This window comes from Cyprinodon tularosa, unplaced genomic scaffold (genome assembly GCF_016077235.1).
Source record: "Cyprinodon tularosa strain WSP-4 unplaced genomic scaffold, ASM1607723v1 ctg593, whole genome shotgun sequence".
In the NCBI taxonomy this organism is placed as follows: Eukaryota; Metazoa; Chordata; class Actinopteri; order Cyprinodontiformes; family Cyprinodontidae; genus Cyprinodon; species Cyprinodon tularosa.
In genome coordinates, this window is record NW_024039333.1 from 145,392 (window position 1) to 168,036 (window position 22,645).

A 22,645-nucleotide genomic window follows, 5' to 3' on the forward strand; every position below is an offset into this window, starting at 1 on the left:
GTCCAGCAGCTTCTTCCACTCTGCCATCAGACTGCTGAACATTGAAAGAAACTTAAAAAAATTGCAAAAAGCTGAAAAAAAAAAAAAGCTGAATGTTTAAAAAACTCCAGATCATTTCAGAAACTGCATCAAACTTCCATATCAATGTGGGTTTTTTTGTACCATGTTTTTTTTCTCTCCAATGTTTACATTTGATCTCTGCTGCACTTTGGATATGTCATGAGAGCTGCACAAAACAAAATTTCGTTTTGTATATACTGTGTATACAAAATGACAAAGTGTGTCTAAGTCAAACACTTTCAACCACCAAACATTGCCATAATATGACTTAATTGAAAAAAGAAAAGGTAATCATTAGTTGACGTAGACAAACATTTACACAATAAATACATGCCTCTCCCAGGTTACATCCAATTCTGCTTTGTTTGGACATCAGGAGTTTAGTATCCAGCTGTTTGGAGGATCATCTTACCATGTCTACTAAGGGTGTAGTGGTTATCCCTCAGCAGCAGGGGGAGACATTGAGCAAGGCATTAAAGAACAGTGGTCACCTTTATCCACTTTTTAGCCTTATTCAGACTGAAGGCTATAACAACTTTTTGTTTTTCATGTGTAAAAAGTGGTTCCTGGATAAAAAAAAAAGCCTTCAACCATAAAATGAGCTCATCCAGCATCTGGAAATCCTCCAAGGTCACTGCATCTTAAGTTCAATTTTCTTTTTAGAAACAGATAAAAAAAAAAAAAGTGGCTATTTCACTTTTAACAAAATTTAAAGTAGAAATAGAAGAGAAACTTTGACACAAACACATTTACCTGCATTCAGTATCTGCCAGATACTCTCATTTACACGACTGTGCTCCGCATTTCGGACGTGAGGTGGGTGGGGCAGAGCGGCGGTTGGACTGAGGTTCCCAGTAATTAAAAACAAATTAAAAAAATTTTTATGAACTAAAATATATGAGATAATTTTTTGTTAATTTGTTCTCAACTTTAACACAGTTTAAAGAAACTTGGCAATTACTGGTATTGAAAGCATGACTGTGTGGTAATGCAAAATACTGAAAATTAACTCTCAACAACAAATGAATAAAGCTGTGTTTTAATGGCTGTTGGAAAATTACATTTAAAAAAAAAAATCTATCTTTGGTATGAATCAATTTTTAGGAATTAATTTGACAATAGATTCAGGTATTTTTTATTTTTTTTAAACCCTGCCCTGGTCCCAAACCAACTTGTGAACGCTCCTGTCAGGAGTTTGAACCTGAAGTTTTCAGTAAACATTCAGTCAATGCTGCTGAAATGAGGATAAAAAGTCAAACAGAACGCAGCGATGTTTGAAGAGAAAAATAAAGCAGGACTTTATTCAACAAAAGAATGTAATCTCACTCAGAGTACAAGAAATCTGTTTAATCAAATTCAATATACAAAATAAAATGGCGCACATCTTTGCAAAAACAGAATCTGAAAGAAAATCGAACAGAAACCGACGGATTCAGGAGACGTTTTCATGTGGCTGATCCTCCATATCTTCATCCTCTCCTTGGGCCCCGTTATTCATGCCATCTCCGTAACCTTCCTCCATACGTGCCTCTCCACCGTTGTAGTCTTCCTCTTCTTCTTCCTCCTCCATCCCACTGGGATCTGATTTAACAAATGAAGATAAATGAGTCCATCTGTTAGAACTTAAATCATGCAGCTCCACATTAGTGGAGTGAGTAGGACAGGTTTAGATGGATTAACAGAGCTGTTAGGAGAAGGTCATTTACCATCCGAGATCTACATGAAACCATGTCCAGTATAGACTCTAGCTCCCCCTACAGACCAAATAGGGTGTCAGAGTTTTGGAGCGGACTAAGCAGCCGTTTCCAGTAAAAATAAAATCAAAAGAATATTTTGTTAAAATACTGGTAATATGTAAGGTTCCCAAGCTTTAAAAATGCACTTTAACATTAAACAAGACTCTTTCTAGGGCTGAATGATGTATTTATTTTTTGCACTAGATCAGCTGAATAACTGTGGATGTACAGGATAAGACCTGCTTAGGATCCTGCCACACCTAGGCAATTTATCCAGCGTATGCCCGATGTCCCAGAATTTACTAATAACGCTGGCCGACGCTGAACTTTCTGTGTATTTTTATTTTTGGTCGTATACATAGAGTATTGATATCGAGTCCGGAACTTATGACCCATGACAGCCTAACTTCTGCATAACGCACGGCAGCGTGATGCCCATGAAATGATGCACAAACCAGTGTCCTGAGGGGGGCGGTGTGGCATGATTGAAAAACGGCTTTATTCAGCCGTTTCCTAACACTCTAGACCAGGAGTGTCAAACTGGTTCCAGAAAAGGTTGTGTGGCTGCAGGTTTTCTTTCCAACCAAGCAATAGCACACCAGACTCCAGTCATTTCATCAAGGGAGTCCAATCTGAACATGATGACTTGATGAGATGACTGGAGTCTGGTGTGCCATTGCTGGGTTGGAAAGAAAACCTGCAGCCACACTGCCCTTTCATGGCAGATCATCTTATTTAGCTACTCAAATTAAGGGTAAATACACTTAATTCAAGAAATTTTTACTTATTTCTAGATCGTTTTTCCAGTGCTTTTTTTTTTTTTTTTTTTACGTGAAGAGGGCGGGTCTTTTCAGAAAAATCGAGAAAATCCTTCATTATACCTTTAACCATTTTGGTTAAGTTTTTGAGTCGTTCACAGGCCTTTTAATCTTCATCTGGCTCGTCCGGGTGTATGGTTACAGTTCACCACTGTATTTATATCACATATAGAGAGAAAATATGGTTTATCTTCTAATAAAGTCAGAATCTACAACTAAAAGTGACCTGAGAAATGAACAAAAACATAACAGCTGCTCCAAACAGGACTGTTGAGTCTATGGAAGCTGAATATTAATCATAGGAACCTTTTAATCACGGATCAATTTCTATAAAAAGGTTGAGAGTGTCTGGAAAACACCGACCTTGTCTTGGATCTCGTCCTGGGATCTGTCCGGCCTGCAGCATGCCTTTTAACCGTTCCACCTCTTCCAGTGATGAGGCGTTAGCAATGGCGTTCTGAAAAAACAGGCGTTTACAACATCAGTCGCATCATTTCAGCTCCAAATGATTCTGGAGTCCAGTAAACAAAATCTGAACCAGGCTTCTACGATCCAGAGTTCTTCAGCACCATTTTGGTTTCTGCTCTCTTCATTATTCATTTGGGTGATTTTAAGCAATAAAAATTAGAAGGAAGATAGAGTTTGAACTTTGCTCTCAGATTTTCCCTTTTCTGCTTCAGCCTCAGCAGGAATTGTATCAAGCAAATATTTTTTCCAAGGCTTTTTAAGTTTTTTAAAAGTGGGAACAGGGGATGCTGATTATCGATTAGTGAATTAATTCAAGGTTGATTGATCTTATTGATTGATGAAAGATTAATTCTTATGCAGCTATTTTCTTATAACCAGAGTTTTCTCTTATCAGGAGAACATTTTATATTTGGAAAAAGAAGCCTATCAATGTACTTAAATCTATATTATTCTCTTAATATCCACCTCATTTTGGGAAATGCTCGCCTATTTTGCATACCCAAATGGAAAAGCAAACAACTTAGGAACTGTAAGTCCAAATTACATGTGTGATACGTTATTTGAAAGCTAACACATTCGAGTTTCTGAATATATAGATGAAAATTGTTAAGTAAAACACAGCCCAAGCTGCATCATTTAAGACATGCTTGCTTTCTGCTTTGTCATGTTTACATACTGTTATATCTGTGTTAACTGCGCTTTGGTGCTAGCTGTGTCCATAAAATGAACTTGGATTGTGGAGAATCTAAGTTTTCCAATGATGTCTAACATGTCTATATTGGTAAACATTTTAGCAGTGGAATTTTCATGCATTCTGGTGGGTTTTAAGAGGTTATAAAGTTGGTTTAAATACTGACTAACTCAAATAAAATAGGAACTAAGGGGGTTATTTATTTAAAAAAATACAGTAAAAAAAAAAGAAATATGAGACTTCTGATCCCCCATTGACAGCATCATTTATAGACTGGTATGTCACTCTGACGTCCTGTCAGGCTTTACTGCCACTTCCTGTCAAGGGGGGGGGAGGCTAACTAGGGTTAGCTCTACTTTCTAAGAGCAAACCAACCAGTGGTGAAAGAAACACCATGTGCCGCTTCTATTCTGGTGTTTCTGATTGTTCTCAGAGAAACATCAGAATAAAAACCAATAATGTTTATTGCCATCAGGTCCTCTATCAACTTTCAGGGACTTGGGAAAAAACAGCAGCCTATCTTGATTGAGCCTCAGGGGATAAAATCAAAACAACCCCCCCCCCCCAACCAAAATTGTAATTTTATTTTGAGTTTATAATTTTATAAACTCTTTGGATATTTCAGGTGTTTTTTCTCCAGGGTTTCCTCGTTCCTGTCTAGATAAATCCATTTTAAGTGTAATACTGAAACCTAAAGGGCTGGACAGAAATAGTTCCTATCCTACTCTGGTTAGAAAAAAAAAATTATTTGTCTTTATGTTTTAAATGCATAGTCTCCAAGCAGCACATGAGAAGTAAACACTGCTCTGCTATGCAGTGATGATGAAGGAGCTTGATAAATGTTTCTATTTACAATCAGTCATCAAACTGTTTGGATTCTGTTCAGAACCTAGTTTTAATTCTTCTGCATCTATTAGTTACGTCACTAAAGGATGAACAGCGCTGTCCTCTAGTGGACGGCTACAAAACAGTCCTGAAAGACGGTCCTAAGCATGAGTCATCAGTCAGAAAGAAAAAAATTTAAAACAATAATTCCTCAATCAGCAATTACAAATAAGCTGATTATCATCTGTTTACCCTGAATATTTCCATATAGAAAAGACTTTAAATAAGGCACCTAGAGAGCAGATAAAAATGCTGGAAACAATTTTTCCACATATTTAATCAAGTTCCAAACTTTGGCAGATTGTGTAGAAACCTGAATGGGACCAAACTAACCTTGATGGCTTCCACATCTGCTTGAGACGGTCCCGTCCTCCTCTTCTCAGCCTGTGCAGCCACTCCTGGAGTGAATCTAGAGGATCATATGTCATTTAGACAACCATCTACCAGCTCTAACCACCCAACAGGCTCCTTTAGGTGAAGCAACCCAAAGCAATCTCACGTTTTTGTTCGCCTTCCCAGATCCTTTGCCAGCTGAATGCCTCGTTTGCCCTTGAACATTTTCTCTGCCTCCTGCCGTTCCTGGAAAATCCAAAACAAAGGTTGGTATTCCGAATGCTCCCTACCATCGCTGACCTTTGGACTCATCAAAACTCACCTTGAGCTTTACTTTCTGAAAGTCGAGCACACGGATCTGTGGGATTTTGTTGATGACGTAGAGCCTGTAGTGCTTCTTGTTCGTCACTGGGTTCTTTAACAGGCTAAAAACACACAGATGATGATGAAACATGTCAGTCTGCTGCTAACCAAGCGGAGTCAGAGGGTTAGTGCCGTTAGAATGACAGCAGAGATCCATACCTGAGGAGGTTTAATGTCTTCACCGAGGCCAGCGGGTCCAAGTCTCCCTATGGAGGAAAACATACGGAGAACATGGATTAGTTAAACAAGGAAATACGAGCCGATTAAGGCTGAATTCGAATTTAGGGGCTCCGTCCTCCAAAGGACAGGTTCGTAGGCCAATTATGTCATAACGCAGCACTGTGGCCTGTTCGGATTGGAAAACTCCTCGTTATGTGGCCTAAACGGTCCTTCTTTTTGCCCGATTTGAAGGAGGGGTCAGATGTATTCTCTCTATCTTTGGTATTCCCAGGATTCATTGAGAGTCCAAGCAAGCTGGCTGCTCCGTGATCAGAGGAAACAGGTACTTGGGGCTGAACAGTGGTGAATATTGGAAGTTCAGTTTAATATAATAAAAGTTTGTGAATAGTTCTGTCTGAAATGAATAAAAATAGCCGTTTTAATGGTTATTGAGTGAGATATGAGGCGGTGATGTTCGATTTATCTAAAGGTTTTTATCTGTTACTGTGTAAATGAGTTTGGCTGTAATTTAAAGACAAATTCTAATATATCTACAGGGTGGGGACTATAAATCTGATAAGGTTTCTATTTTTTAATTGCTATTTTTGCACAAGTTGCTTAACTAAGTATGTTTAGTTGTTGAATATAACAGATTTTGCAGATATATTTTTCTTATACACACATTGTTTAGTAGGGCTGGGCGATAATTCAATAACGATATATATCGATCGATAGACGTGTGGCGCAATAGAAAAAAAGCGGGTCGATAAAAGTTCGATAAAAAAAAAATGCAGTTTTCCTTCCTTCTCATTGTAGCCTAGCATGTAGGTTTATGCTAGACACTACTTCCTCCCAACCAATCACAATCGTGGACCCAGGCACGCCATCACAAAGCGCCGCCCTCTCAAACCACAACACAGAGCACATGAAGATGTCGCAGCAAGGAGAGGCGGAGGAAATTGTTTCAAAGAAGGGTTTTTGTAGTTCGCCAGTTTGGCAGTATTTCGGTCATGGCAAGTCGGACAAAAAAACAAATCACAGTCATCTGTAAAATGTGTAGGGAACCAGTGAAAACGAAGTCTGATAACACAACCAACTTTTTTTATCATCTCGGACGCTCACATCCGCAGGACTACGAGCTGTGTAGGCCCCGGCGCGCATCTGCGTCGTCCTCCGAGGAATCTTCGGGAATTTCAGGAAAATATATATATATTTTCAGTTCTGGGCAGTTTCCCACATAGTTCTAACGATTGAGAGAAAAATGCTGAGGGGCCAGAAACTTCAAAATAATAACTCAGGTAAAAGCAGGAAACTAAGCTGAACCAGGTTCAGCTTAGAAGAATGCGGGCGGGGGGAGGGGGGCGTCCATTTATTTATTTGTTATATTTATTTTGGTCACTTTTCTGATCACTTTAGTTTATTCTTTGTCAGTATTTAATAACATTTAAGTTATTTTTCTTTAAAACAATTCTGTTATGGTGAAAAAAGTTGGTTAAATAAAGATTTAATTGGAAGTCTGTGTTTGTGTTCTTTATTAAAATTAAATCATTTAGCAATATTATAAAAAGTCCAGGCAGAGCTGCACATAAAATATGGTTTCAAATCTTTTCAATAATTATCGATATCGATCACTATGCATTTTTTTTTTTTTAATCGATAAGCTTTTTTTCTATATCGCCCAGCCCTATTGTTTAGATTAACTTATATCTTTCTACCCCTTTTATATCATCACATTTGCTTGGTGCCTTTGGCCTCTGAGGCAGGAAACAGACCGAGGATCTGGATGTTTCCAGTCAAGATGCTCAGACAGACTGGAAGACAATAAGAGAGGAAACCTCCCAGTTCATGACTGGTTACTGCAAATGGATCATTAACATCCACAGCATCAGCAGCAGAAGTTTAAAGCCATCTGGACATTTAGGCTGCGTTAACACTGCAGCCTGAAGTGACCCAAATCCAATTTTTTGGCCCATATGGACCTGGATCTGATCTTTTCATGGCTGTCTGAACAACACAGATCTGATTTTTTCCAATGCGACCCAGGCCGCTTTGCTCTGTGGTCCTGAATCTGATATGAATCTGATCTTTTCAAATGCGACCTGTGCCTGAACGGCCAGGTCGCATTCATCCGACCTGAACGCCATTAATACCCGACAAAGGTCACTATTCTGGGTCTTGCTATGAAGAAGCGGCAAGAAAAACAACAACCATGGCAGACGATGATGCGGAGAGCAGTATTTATGTTTAACCATCTAGAAAAGATTGAGTTTTTAAGGTTGGGAAAGACCGCTAGATGCGCTCCGGCACTACCATCCATGTTTACTTCTGTAAACACAGAACACGCTGGCCTGTGATGTCATAGCATCCTCTACTGCGCCTGCCAGAGACTTATTTGGAAATGTGATCGGCAATGCAAAAAAAAAAAAATCGGATTTCACAACAAAATTGGAATTGAGCATCAAGGCCTGCAGTGTGAACGTAGCCAAAGTTTCATTTATTTGTTTTTTTGACTTTTTACACGGCTCTCTGTTGAATGGAGCTATAAACAGCGCAAGGTTACTTTCCATGTAGAACTTCAGCACTGAACCACAATCTATCTGGCGACTTGAGCAAGAAACGAGAGGAGGAGGTACACCCTTTCCTAAGACCCGCCGCCTTCTTCTCCTGACTGGCTAATACTGTTAGTTTCAGAGCGCTCCTTTGCTACCTTTGGCTGACAAACACAAAGGGGATTTGATTTTTTTTTTTTTTTTTTTTTTTTTTTTTTTAAAGTCTATTTTCGAGTTATTATTTTTTTTACCAATGGGCAATCGCTACGAGACGGAAATCCAGCCTGTGGCCGGAATACTTTAAAATAAATAAAGTCAGAAGAATGTAGAAAGATGCCTCACCAGCTCCTGGATGTTGTTGTTGGTGAGAACCAGCTCTCTGAGGCTGGGCAGGGCCTGCTCCAGATTCTCCCCGATCCGACTGCAGGAACACGTGATGAGAAACACAAAACAAGGGTCCACATTTCATCACTTTGACATCATCATCATTCTTGATTCATTTTCAAAGAGGCTGTAATAAACTCTGCTTTACAGGCGAATGTGTATGAATGACCAGAGGCGGATCAAAATGTAAATGGAATTTTTTTAAACTCTTTTAACCCTCTGTAATCGTTTCAGAAATGGAAACAAGATTTAAATTGAATTAAAACTGCAAAAATATTCAGTTTTATCTAAATGCATCTCCAACAGAAGGACAGTTTATTTCTGAAGCTCTTCTGTTTTCATTGGTAAAACAATTTGGCGTGCTAAAACTTTTGGTTTTTTTATGGTAACAGATTACTGGTGATTATGTGATCAAATATGTTAAACATGATACAAAAAAAGACATGCTAGCAATTAGCATGGTAGATGGGAGGCTTAAGTGGAGTTAACCTTTATGGAGCCAAGTTCATACATTCCTCTGGGAGCAACCAGAACCACCTGTTTAAAATCACTGCTAAAGCCGGGCATACACTGTGCGATATTTTCAATCGCTGCACGCAGCTACAGCTCACACTGTACGAAAAACCGCAGTGTTTCGTCCCTCTCCAGGGAGATGTTGCAGATTAGCAACAGCTAAATGCTACTTAGCTAATTACTCCACATCCACATTTTGAGAGCTTTTGTTACTCAGAAGTACAACAGAAGGACTTAGTTGTGCATTTGCAACAAACCGTTTCTCTCCAGCTCACCAGATGGCACTGTTGACTCACTTTCAACATGGCTGAGTCCTTGGTGTCACTGAAACTGATTTCCTAAGCACCAATGTCATATAAGTATGACTACCAATTTCCATTATTTTGAAATCAATACTACACAAGATAAATCATGAATGTGTATAGATATGACACATGCCAATTAGTAGATTTTATCTCCTCTGGGTTTTTCACCAGAGGTATCTCGATTTTACTGTTGTGGATTTGCAACGTGTGCCCAAACAGGTACCAATGGATGCTACATGCTTTATCTACTAGTTTGCCTATATTTTGAGCAACAGTTTAACAGAAACGGCCTTCTCAAGAGGTTTTGAGATGTCGGTGGAGAAAAAGTTTGATAAAAGGTTGTCTCTAATTTTGTGAGATAATTTTTTTTTTCTCGAATTTTGTTTTGTTAATATCAGATTCAGTCTTCAGTCTTAATTTACCACTCCGGGCCACTATTGCAAATCTGCAACCTCCCAGAATTCATTGCATGCGAAGGTCTCTCTCAAAAAAAAGTCTGAATTGTAGGGCTGCAACTAACGATTATTTTAAAAATCGATGAATCGGACGATTATTTTTTCGATTAATCGATGAATTGGACAAAAAATATTTTTTATATTAACCTCTTTATTCCAAAATAAACATTTTAGACGGAACAAACAAGCACACAAGTACAGGTTTCTCATTAACTGTACTGGTGCTATATGAAAAATAAATGTTTGTGTTAAATCTACGCAAACTTACATGAGAAATGTGGCTGTACATCCACAAAATATAGGCTACTTTGTTTCATAAAGCGCAAAAAAAGACATTTTTGTTTTTAAAAACCCCTAAGGGGTTCAAACAATAGGCCCCCCCATTTCAACAAATGAGTTTTTTTAGACTAGAAGAGTTCTGCCTTTTAAGACAGGAAAGTATAGCAGTTAAAGTTGCTACTTGAGAAAATACTGAACCATAGAGATAAAAATAGCCCTGTGATTCAAATTATAAATTGTATTTGGAATAAAAATGAGAGAACTAGGGGTGTTAAAGAACACATCCTCCAAAGACAGATATTTACATGGGAATGTGGCATATAATTAATTGACATATTACTGATCTTGCTGGATTTTATTCTGCTTTACTTCCATAAATTGCAGGATCTTCTTTACTTTATCTTTGCAAGAAGACTTAAACTTTAAAAGCCTTGCCCTCATAATTTGCAAGTTAATTTATTTATAAAGGCTATTTTAATTATTGTGATCAATTTGCGCCGTCAATCCCGGTGCATGCGCGCTTCATTTGCAGTCTGGACGCTGAGGCTCTGACTGCAGCTGAGAGGGACTCCTGCGGGAAAACGCGGTTGGGATGGGGGAGGCGCCCCACGGCAGAGAAGGAACGATACATGCTTTCACGTAAGAGTCTCTAAAAGCCGCCAGTGACACCGAAAAAAGTCGCCAGATTTGTCGCTAGTCGCTTTTTTGAAAAATAGTCGCTGGAGGGGACTGAAAAGTCGCTGAGTTGGCAACACTGCACCTGCGGCGCTGACTCGCTCTGCCATATTTTTTTTCCTTCCTCTTTCAGTCAAGAGGCAGTGATGACGGCGCGGCGGATGACGCAATAATCGCGCGACACAACTAATCGATGATGAAATTCGTTGCCAACGCTTTTAAAAGTCGATTTTTATCGATTTTATCGATTCGTTGTTGCAGCCCTACTGAATTGTATATCACTACTCCATATGATCATTTTCACCAAATATCAGATTTTTCCTGCAACTACAAGTTAATTTGAGCCTGAGAGGGTTAATTGACACCCATTTTGCCTGATTAGAAGATGGTGGGGGAGCTGGTTGACCTTTGATGACCTCTAGAGAAGCATCTCTTTATACCTTTAAAATGATAGCAGCACAAATGAAAATTTTGCAGCACAAACACGCATAAATGTTTGACACCAATTTTGTCTGATTTGAATAAGGTGGGGGGGCAACCTTCTCTCAGGTGCTACTACGGTTTGTCAATTTTACAGAAAGAAGTCAATTTCACTCGCACTCCCACCATGCTTCTGTGTTTTCATCTGAGAGAAAGAAGAGGAGAAATCCTTGCTTGCCAACTGGGCGATTTGCCCACGACGGTCGACTGAAAATCAAACATGTTTGATCTTTACATTTGTTGTAAAGTTTTGTCATTACTACTGGTGTAAGGTAGGGCTGCAACGATTGGTCGACGTTGTCGACAAAAATCGATGATAGAAATTGTCAACAATGAATTCCATTGCCGACTATAGTCGCCAGACGCGTTTTTCCAACAGAGTGAGGCATCTCACTTGATTATGATCTCTGCCGAGAGTCGCTCATGCGCAGTAGTGTCTCTGTCTCTGAGCGGTAGCATACAAATATGGCGGCGTCGTTATCAGGTACGCCTACCAAGACTTCTAAAGTTTGGGAGCATTTTAGCCTGGATACGGCAGATAAAAAGATTACTTGCAAGGTTTGCAACGCAGACCTTGCGTATCATGGCAGTCCCTCGGTGATGCACGAACATTTAAAGAGAAAGCACGTCGGGGAGTTGAACGAAACTGACTCGCCTTGGTAAGATGCAAGTAACATTTAAGCCAATGCAGTTTTAATGACATACATTGTGCATTTTATAAGCGCATTTTTGCTATTAAAAAGAGCTTGAGCGTTATGCCAGACTGCCTGACAAACATATTTTAACCGCAACAGACGGCTGCCCTCACTGAGTCAGTACTGTAGATGCTCATCTATGATATGAGGCCACTCTCCATGGTTGACGGTGCTGGGTTTCAACAGATGATAGCCTAGTTCAACCCCGACTATATCCTGCCATCCAGGACCCATTTCACCCACTTGATGGAGCAGAAATACAGTACAATGTTTCTGAAGGTAATTATTTAAAATACACACACACAGAGTTCATATAAGCAATCACACATTTCATTTAATAGCAATTATGTATTTCATATTAGCAATCAATCACCCCCACCCACCAACACACAGACATTTCATACAAGCAATCACAAATGTAATTTAAAAGCAATTATATATTTAATTAATATATTACATATTTACATATGTATTAAAATATCTGAAATACATGACTTAATTTTGGTAGTATGATAGAGCAGCTGCAATAAAACTTTTATGTTGAATAGTTTCTGTTGATTTGTAAGGTTTTTGCTCTTTAAATATTTACAAAAATCAACTTTTGTGTTTAAAGGTAAAGGAGATCCTAAAAGAGGTCAGCAGCTCCCTCACACTGACGTGTGATGTTTGGACCAGCCGGTCTTTTGCAACAGACAGTTGACCACTGAATGTACTTCACAAATTGCACATCTTTGTTTTATTTAATGTTTTGCTGCTGCTAATGAGCCTGTTCTTGGTTTACAAGGGAAAATTTTTTTATTTGATTTTAATTTATTAATCATTTATTTGCCTGCCCCTAAAAAATGGACAGAGGTTTATTTATTTATGAATTTATGTCTCTGTTGACTGAGCACTGTGCCTAATTGAAGTCAGGACATTTTTATTTAATTTTTTTACAAATCCACAGTATGTGCAATAAAATAAGTTTTTTTCATTGTAACCATCTTTTTTGTGTTCATTATCGTGTGCCACATAATTAAATCAACTTCATGCTGAATTTAAGAAAAAAGTAATAATTATCCGATTAGTCGACTAATCGTTTCAATAGTCGCTGACTAGTCGACTATCAAAATAGTCGTTAGTTGCAGCCCTAGTGTAAGGAGGTTAATCTTTCACCAAACGGCACGTTTCACTGTGCTCTTTGCAACCGTTCAGATTAACAATCCAGATTATTGAATAACTGATTAATTGTTTCAGCCCTAATCATTCATAAAATGGGGTTTTAAATAAAAAAGGGCTGAAAGTTGGAAACTGTTAATCATTTACCAGTCTTATGTTTACATTTTATCACTGCTGCACTTTAACAATGGAAATATCTCGAGAGCTGTACTTAACAAAATTTCTTTTTGTATACATTCTGTATGTACAAAATGACAATAAACTTAGTCTAAGTAATTTCAATGTTTGGACACCCTCAGATGACCATCTGTCTGTATATCATTGCTCGGTGTGCTGGGAATACACAGAGCAATAAAACCACACCACAACTGGCCTGATGCTAACTCCCAATAGCATTTGGTGAACCACCAAGGCTAACGATGAAGAGTCATTATTATATTTTATTCAGAGAACCTAACCAAGTAGGTGCTCCTGTGAGCAACAGTCTCCCTGTGGCTTCCTGTCACAGTAAACAGGATAAAACACCAAAGAGGCACAGACAGGAATCAAGGGGTTTAGTCTTTGTGTAGAGCTGGATTGATATTCAGCCTTCCTCTCTGCTGTTAAAGTATATAAAGAAGCATTACTGCCATCTGCTTACATCCGTGGATCTTTTTTTTTCCCCACACCGATGTTTATCTTTAACATCTAATCAATTCAATCATTGATTGACTTTGTTAATCTCAGAGTGGAGAAATTTACTAGATAAGTTTGGGGTTTTGTGTCAAATTAACTCACCAGATTCTGTTGTTGTTCATCAGCAGTGTTTTCAGTCTCCTGAGCAAAGGGAAGCCATCCAGCTTCCTCACTTCGTTGTCAGAGAAATCAATGGTGTCGAACTGGTCCAGAGTGGCTCCAAGGTTCTCCAGCACTGGGATTTTATAACCTGCAGGTTAAAACAAGTACAACTAAATAAGGTCCACAAATTAGGGTGACCAGACGTCCCCCGATTTCCGGGGACATTCCCCAGTTTTGGACCCCCCGTCCCCAGTCCCCGGAAATGTCCCAGATTTTACAGTTTTATGAATGAAGGGGAAATATTTTGTGAAGACTGTTACTATGGTAGAAAGAGCGCATGAGCACACTGTGCACATAAACAGCTGTTAACGTATAGCTGAGGAACAGAGTACACCAGTTTTAAAACAGACGAGGAAGTTCGTTATCACAGCCGGCTGGACGCAGCTACACTGTTACCCTTAAACCCCACATCCTCTGCCTCCCATCTTGCTTCACTCCAACTTCCTAAGACCTCGAGGAGAGCATGCGTGATATTATTATTAAATTCATAGGCTCAAAACATGTGGAAATGAACGCTTAATTCAATATGACATTGAAAAAATCCCACCAGCATCCAGCATATGTTTAGTTTCTGCCCAAATATTTTCTTTTTGTTGTGGATTTTTGTAACAGGGATAACTACGAGATCGTAAGATCATAAGATCATATAATCTTCACATTTACATCCTATCAAAATAAAACCATATTTAAAACAAAAAGCACAGCTGTATCTATGAACACATGAATAGAAAATAGGTTTAGGATAGTGAAAATATATCCCTATTAGGTTTCATTTTAACTTTATCAAAGGACACATTTTCCTGCTGGCTCTGAGAGCTTATTTTTCATCCATCTATACATGTAATGACTAATGTCTTTTTCTGAATATAAAAATCTAACGTAACTTTTTTAATAGTGACACAGATTGTAATCCAGGCTGCTGGAGGCGACCCAATGCACTGCAGCTGTCAAGGATAAGAGTAGAAATAACTGGAAGCCATTTCATTTTATAGTTATCATTATGTAGGAAAAAAATATGTTTTTCAATATATATATATATATATATATATATATATATATATATATATATATATATATAAAAAGTATAAATTAAATTTTTTGGAATGGAAAAAGAAGGAAATTCCCACAGACTCTGTATTGATGCAAACTGGCCTGTCCCTGAACACAATGTTATGTTGCTCACAAGGGAAGATGACAGAGAAGACTGAATGACAAGATGGCACTAATAAACACTATTGATTGAAGAAATTAAAAATTAAACTGGGCTTCTTTTTTCCTAATAAGACATGTGTTTCTTTTGGAGTAAAAAAGCGTCTTGTCTCTGCTACGTTTTTTTGCGATTATGGGAACCTTTTTTTTTTTAAGAATGCTACTTCTTCATGTCTTCAAATGTTGGATTTTTTTTACCATGCTTTATTAAGGTTCATCACAAACTGTAGAGCCATGACATCACTCTCTACGAGGAGGCAACGTCATTGGTACACTTTTATTTACAAGGCCTTTCTTGGATTGCTGCCCTCTTACATTTGTACCTCATACAGAAAGCATGGCTTCTCATGCCCTGAGATCCAAAGATCAGCCGGTAATCACTGTTCCTTTTGCCTGCAGCGAACTGGGGAAGAAAGCCTATAGCTACGCAGCTCCTTGTGTGTGGAATTATTTTTACAAAATAACTGGAACTTGACTGAGTTTTTATCTTTCCATCCATCCATCTTCTTCCGCGTATCCGGGGTCGGGTCGCGGGGTAGCAGCTTCAGTAGGGAGGCCCAGACGTACCTCTCCCCAGCCCCTTGGGCCAGCTCCTCCGGGGGAATCCTACGGCGCTCCCAGGCCAGCCGGGAAACTTAGTCCCTCCCGTGTGTCATGGGTCTCCCCCTGGGCCTCCTCCCGGGGGGACATGCCTGGAACACCTCACCAGGGAGACGTCCAGGAGGCATCCTAATCAGATGCCCGAGCCCGAGCTGTTCCTGACCATAGATGAGGGCAGGAACGTAGATCCACTGGTAAATCGAGAGCTTTGCTTTTTGGCTCACCTCTCTCTTTTTCTAAATCGTTAAATGCTTTTAAGTTGAAAGTGAAAGAATTTGAAGCTGCCTCAATTATCTGTCATTGTTTTGAGTGATACGTTGTATTTTAATGTACTTGTATTTTAATTAAATGTATCTTTGTTTATTAAGTAACCTTTCTGCCTTTTGGTCAGGACATCCTTGAAAAAGAGGATTTTATTCCTCTTTTTCTTGGTTTAATAGATAACAAAAAAAGTTATTCATCTTAACCCTTTAGCGTTCTGCTCAACAAATTGGTAGAGCACATTTTGAGGCTTTATATCTAACTCAGGCATACACTGAAATTGATATACCTTATTGAGTCTTTTCTACCAATTGGTTTAGACTTGTAATACTCATAAACTCCACTAGAATGCACTGTGTCAGTGAAATTTTGACTTTTTGAAGAACTGTCCACACAGGAAGTTAGCAGTGGGATGACCATGCTAAGAAAAGACAGCTCTTTTTGTCAAATATTTGAAAGGTAGGCATACTTTTTCAACATGAAACAATGTCAGAGGCTTTACTAAACATTCTAAAGTAATATTATGATGAAAAGCTAATCTTATAAGGGTTAAATAATTTTCTAAAAACACATGTTACCAAATGGTTGATTTGTCCATTTATAATGAAGGCATAGGCACAATACTAATGTAGTTGGAAAATACTTTCTTTTGTAAAGTTAAGTGATTGGATCACTTATACGTGCATTTTCTTAGTTGTTATATCCCTTATTGACTTATTCTAATGCTAACATATTACAACCACTTCATTGATGCATGGATTTACATCTTTTATATTTGTATATACATTTTCCTTTTATATCGAAAATTCTAGATGGACAGCAAAACCTTTTATGCTTCAAGGACACACAATTCCCAGGCTCTGATACCAGAACACCCTCAAGATTCTGATGCTGATCTGAGTGATGATGACCAAATAGAAGATCCTGACTATCATCCCACACAAGAGGAAGATGAAACTTCTTTTGAGTCTATGTTTGAAGAGGACGAAGATGAGGAGACTCCAAACACAAGCTCTTCCTCTAAACCACCACCCCGCAAGAAAAGACGTAAAGGAAAAAACACTCTCAAAAGAATATCAGTAAGAGAACTGGACGAAACTCTTGAGCAAAGTACACCTCCAAACCCAAAGAAAGCCACTCGAAGAACCTGGAAATATGAAGACATTGATAAAATCCATGTTCCTGCTTCTGTATTTGAAGCTCCTGAATGTGTGAAAACACCCTTGCAGTATTTCAAGTCACTTTTTACAGATGAGATGATTCAACATATTGCTCACCACACCAACCTTTACTCTGCCCAAGAATTGGGGGATCCAATCAACTGTAGTCCTGAGGAGATAGAAATTTTCCTTGCAATGCTACTCGTCATGGGTGTTTTTAGTTTCCCTGCCATGGAGGATTATTGGCATCATGATTCTCGTTACAACCTGATAGCTGACATCATGCCAAGGAAAAGATTCAAGCTACTACGTCGCTGCATTCATTTCAATGACAATTACCAGTTCAACAACAGCACAGACCGCTTTTACAAAATACGCCCTCTTTTTGAAATGCTTCGAAAGTAATGTCTTCTGATTCCATCTTCTCGCAAACATAGTGTGGATGAGGTTATGGTTGCATATAAAGGCACGAGAGCCGGCACACTCCGCCAATATATTGCCAACAAACCAGACAAGTGGGGCTTTAAACTGTTCTGCCGTGCAAGTTCCTCTGGCATCATTCATGACTTATTGCTTTACCAAGGTGCCTCAACATTCTTCAATGTTCCCCTTTGTGAGGAGGAACAAAAGCTACCTCTTGGATCCAAAGTGGTAATGACATTATGCAAGACCATAACAGAGCCCCACCTCTCAGTTGTCTTCTGTGACAACTACTTCACAAGCTTTGACTTGATACAAAACCTCCATGCAAATCTGGGGGTCAAATGCATTGGCACTGTCAGATCAAACCGAATGGGTGAAGCTTCACTGATGTCGGACAAAGAACTGATGAAAAAAGGTCGTGGGGCCTTTGACTTTAGGTCTTCTGAAGGAGTGCTTGCTGTGAAATGGTTTGACAACAAATGTGTTAACATTCTAAGCAATGCATGTGGGATCATGCCTATTGGAAGTGTTAAACGATGGAGTTAAGACACCCGCACAAAGATTGATGTTCCATGCCCATCAGTTATTCCTGCCTACAATCAACACATGGGAGGCATCGATCTCTCAGACATGCTGGTACACATGTACAAGACCCCAGCAAAATCAAGGCGATGGTATTTTCCACTGTTTGGCTACATTCTTGATCTGTGCATCTCAAATGCCTGGCTCATTCATAAGAGGGATTGTGCCCTACTGAATGAGAAGCCACTCTGCCTCAAAAGGTTTTGTCTGGCAGTTGCTCATAGTTTGATGCAGTTCAACAAGCCAGCACAGAAGGTTGGAAGACCACCATCTTCTTCTCCACCACAAATGTTGCATCAGAAGAAACGTTACACCCCAAGACCTACTCAGCCCCAGCCAGATGTGCGTTATGACAACTTTGGACACTTGCCACTTCACTGTGACAAACGAGGCCGGTGTAACCTCTGTCCAAAAGGAGTGTCAAGGTGGAAGTGTCAGAAGTGCAACGTTTTCTTGTGCCTGAATGCCCATCAGCAGTGCTTTGTTGCATATCACCAGAAATAAGGTTGATCCGATACATCAAAACTGCAGTTGCAGTTTGTTCTAATGCATTACAACTCTTTTTGCCTGTTTTTCCTACTCTGTTACTAGATTAAAGAAGAGTTTTAATAATTTTTTGTTATGAGTAATTGTATGCAAAGTTTTACCATAAACGGAATTCTCAACCGTTTGGTAGAGGCTTGTGATTTAAAAACTATGGGGGTGTTTGCAAAAAAAAGTTATGCACTTTGTTATTGATGTTCTAAAGGAATAAAAAATACAAAGAAAAAATTTGTTCATTGTAGTTTTCTTGGTGCGGACCTTAAAGGGTTAAATGGAAGAGGCACATTGCTGGGTTTCACACTTCATTTTTTTTTTTTTTATTAATAAATATTTCAAAAAATGGATGAAAACATCACTGTCCCTGATTCCTATTTTAATTTTCATTAAATTATCAGTGAGCTGGAAATGTCTCCAGATTAGATTGCAGTAATCTGGTCACCTTACCAGAAATAAAACACAGCGTTTAAGTGTCTAATTGGTTTATTTCTTCACAGAAACACATGTGACCTCCAGCTTTTGGGTAAATCGCTCAAACGAAGGAGGAAACTCCAGATATTCTCCTGCTTCTAGCTGAACTCTGACTTCCTATTAAGCTAGCGCTAGCAGGCTAGCTTCCACAGATTAGCCAACAGTATTAAGGAGGAAACCTTTGCCGTAAAGTAAAGCTGTGGTGTTAAAGGTGTGGAGACAGGTGTCGGTGTGTTGAGCTGAGCTCCAGCTACAGAAATGTTGGCAGAATGAGAGCAGCTGAAAGCAGCGAGGCCCGGTGCTGCTGTGGAGGAACCGGTGGAAGTTACCTCGTAGATCCAGCTCCCGGTCCCTCACCGGGTTGGTGTACTGAGCAGCCTGCTCTATCAGCTCCGCAGATAACTTCACCATGACGAAAATAAACCGAGAATATAGGCTGGACAAGTTTTCTTCACCAAACAAGTCAAAACGTGTCCGCTTCGGTTTTACCTACAACCGCCAGAACAACGATTTCTTCTTCGTGGGTTTTAGTTTCTTCTTTGGAGGCGCGTGGCGGTTTGCAAACAGCCTGGAAGGGCCAATACCGCCACCTGCTGGTCAGAAGTCAACCAATCTCTTCCAGGCATTCCCAAACTCGGTCCTCAAGGCCCCCTGTCCTGCAGGTTTTAGAGGTTTCCTTGCTCCAGCACAGCAGATTTTAATTGAAAGCTGATTAACAGGCTTTTGGTCTACTATCATTATAACCAGCTGTGCTGAAGCAGAGAAACCTCTAAAACCTGCAGGACAGGGGGCCTTGAGGACCGAGTTTGGGGATGCCTGAGAGAGAGAGAGAAAAAAAAAAAAAAAAAATATATATATATATATATATATATATATATATATATATATATATATATATATATATATATATATATATATCATAAAATAAAATAATAAAACTGACATATAAACTAAAGCGCCAATGATTCCACAACCTGGAGAAGAATCTCACTGAGCTTTGAACAGGATTGGTCAGAGTCTGAATGATGCTGTTTGCAGAGTCTGTTAATCTACACATACATCTGTGCAGAATGTTTCCAAGCACAGAAGCGCAGGTTGGTACATTGACATTTATTGACATTAGGGGGAGTGGCGGCCTAGTGGTTAAGGCATAGGGCTTTGAATCTTGAGATTGTGAGTTTGATTCCTCACTCCCACAGTCTCCCACTCTGGGTCCCTGAGCAAGACCCTTAATCTCACACCGGGATTATTGGACTATATATAATAAAAATAAAAAAAATATATTCACCAACATCTGACTGGCGCTACACCATCGGGGAACCCTAAGCAGCATCCTCATGCCATCATTATGAGCGACCTGAAGTTTATTCATACTGCTTTTCCTGTAATGCCGCCACAGGTTGGCTGTATACATTAGAATAAAGTATGCTTTAAAAAGTGCAATTTTGACAGATGCTGTGCACATGGAGAACCTCAGAAGAAGAATATTGTACATATTGAGTACAACGCTGCCTGTAAATGTCTTTAACATCAGACAGGTCAGCAGTGATGTAATGTCCCAAATATTTGACCTCAACAGTGACCTGGAGGATGCTGCCAGACAGAGTGAAGTCAGGAAAAGATAATTTAGTGTCTTCTTTGCTCTTAACAATCGTGATGTTGCTCTTTTTTGCATTGTATTTAATGTCATGCTGTAACCCATACTGAGAGCAAACCCTTAACAGTTGCTGCAGACCAGCACTATATGGACAGAATCGTCAGCATACATCAGGTGGTTGATGGTTCGATTACTAACCCAACATTGATTCAGCAGGTTAGATAAATCATCCATATACAGGTTAAAAAGGCAAGGAGATAAAATGCTGCCTTGTCACACACCATTACCCACATAAAACGAAGATGATACAGAGTTTCCCCATTTTACAGACATATTCTGATGAGCATACCAATACACGAATATTCTTAATAAATATTACGGAACTCTTTGTTATGATTAACATGATCAAATGCTTTTGATGCAACTACAAAACACATAAATATTGTCTCTTGTATAAATCTAAGAAGTATGTATACACGATTGGATTTTGTTTGTCAGGATATTTGAATTTTATTTCCATTGTTAAATTAATACCCACGGTCCTTCTGTTAACAGTAGGCTTCTGTGAATGGTTATGTGTGTCAATATTGCTGGATGGGATTAAACTGAGCTTAGAGAATAAAGTAAAAAATCTTGGTGTTGTTTTTGATCAGGACCTGTCATTTAAATCCCATATCAAAGAGGTTTCTAGAATTTTCTTCTTTCATCTGAGGAACATTGCAAAAATTAGAAATATCCTGTCAAGGGGTGATGCTGAGAAACTAGTCCATGCATTTGTTACTTCAAGGCTGGACTATTGTAATTCTTTACTATCAGGAAGTCCACAAACTGTTGTTAAAAGCCTTCAGCTGATCCAAAATGCTGCAGCCAGAGTTCTGATGAAAATGAAAAAGAGAGATCATATCTCTCCTATCCTGGCTTCTCTTCATTGGCTTCCTGTTAAATCAAGAATAGAATTTAAAATCCTCCTTCTCACATATAAAGCCTTAAATGGCCAAGCTCCATCTGATATCAGAGATCTGATTGTTCCTTATGTTCCTAAAAGAGCACTTCGCTCTCAATATACGGGTTTACTAGTGGCTCCTAGAATTTCTAAAAATAGAATGGGAGGCAGAGTTTTTACTTATCAGGCTCCTCTCCTGTGGAACCAACTACCAGTTTTAGTCCATGAGGCAGACACCCTGTCTACTTTTAAGGCTAGGCTTAAAACTTTCCTTTTTGATAAAGCTTATAGTTAGAGTGGCTCAGGTTATCCTGAGCTATCTCTATAGTTATGCTGCTATAGGCTTAGACTGCTGGAGAACATAGGGACCCTTATTTCATCACTCTGGTTTATTCTAACTCTATTTTGCTTTTGATTCCCATCTATGGTATTTTCATGCTTTTACTATTCTTTCTGATCTGGTTCTTCTACAGAAGAGGATTAGGGCCACTGAAAAAAGAAGTGAACTGATTTTTAAATATTATTTCTGTTCAATATGGGAAAAAAAGTCAGAATTCTAACTTATTTTTAAATCAGAATTCTGACTTTTTTCTCAGATTTCTGACAGCTATCAAACACATTAGCATCAAGCTGTAGCCATGTCTATTATAGAGACTAAATTAGCTCTGAATGTGTTACTGGCCTACAGAACCCCTCTGGTGACATAGGCAGAATTTTTTTCTTGGCCATGACTTAACATCTTCAACAAAAAATTTTTTTTATTTTCTTTTATTCTCACAAAAAAGAAAAAAAACAAGAAGCAGACAGTGCAGCTAAGCAAAGTTTCATCATTATTCACTCTTTAAGAATAAAATAAAGAAATAGAAAAAATCAGACCAACTTCACAGATCTCCCTCTGAGAATCACCTCATTCTACCCCAGCCAGCATATAAACTGTCCCACAGCCTTTACTGTTGCATTTTCCTTTTCTTTAAACATAGTTCCCATTTTGTTTTTTATATATACCTGTAAAAATT

At 38.9% G+C, this 22,645-nt stretch overlaps 1 protein-coding gene across 1 annotated transcript; it reads right to left on the reverse strand.

Annotated features, from left to right (window-relative positions):
• Nucleotides 1–1,333: 1,333 nt before the first annotated feature.
• On the reverse strand, nucleotides 1,334–19,627 carry snrpa1 (small nuclear ribonucleoprotein polypeptide A'). Its single transcript, XM_038306825.1, has 9 exons — nucleotides 19,419–19,627; nucleotides 13,784–13,931; nucleotides 8,405–8,483; nucleotides 5,514–5,560; nucleotides 5,314–5,416; nucleotides 5,158–5,237; nucleotides 4,992–5,067; nucleotides 2,978–3,071; nucleotides 1,334–1,641 (listed from the first exon to the last, which is right to left on the reverse strand). Exons 1-9 carry the CDS (start codon nucleotides 19,498–19,500, stop codon nucleotides 1,493–1,495), a joined length of 858 nt encoding a protein of 285 aa, XP_038162753.1. The 5' UTR covers nucleotides 19,501–19,627; the 3' UTR covers nucleotides 1,334–1,492.
• Between the last annotated feature and the right edge of the window lie 3,018 nt (nucleotides 19,628–22,645).

What these genes read in the sequence shown, in the direction of transcription:
- snrpa1 (XM_038306825.1), bottom strand. Translation starts at nt 19,500, where the DNA reads ATGGTGAAGTTATCTGCGGAGCTGATAGAGCAGGCTGCTCAGTACACC. An exon ending in TTCAGAAAGTAAAGCTCAAG is followed by an intron (nt 5,238 to 5,313) that starts GTGAGTTTTGAT and finishes TGGATTTTCCAG; the next exon opens with GAACGGCAGGAGGCAGAGAA. An exon ending in AGGACGAGATCCAAGACAAG is followed by an intron (nt 1,642 to 2,977) that starts GTCGGTGTTTTC and finishes TTGTTAAATCAG; the next exon opens with ATCCCAGTGGGATGGAGGAG.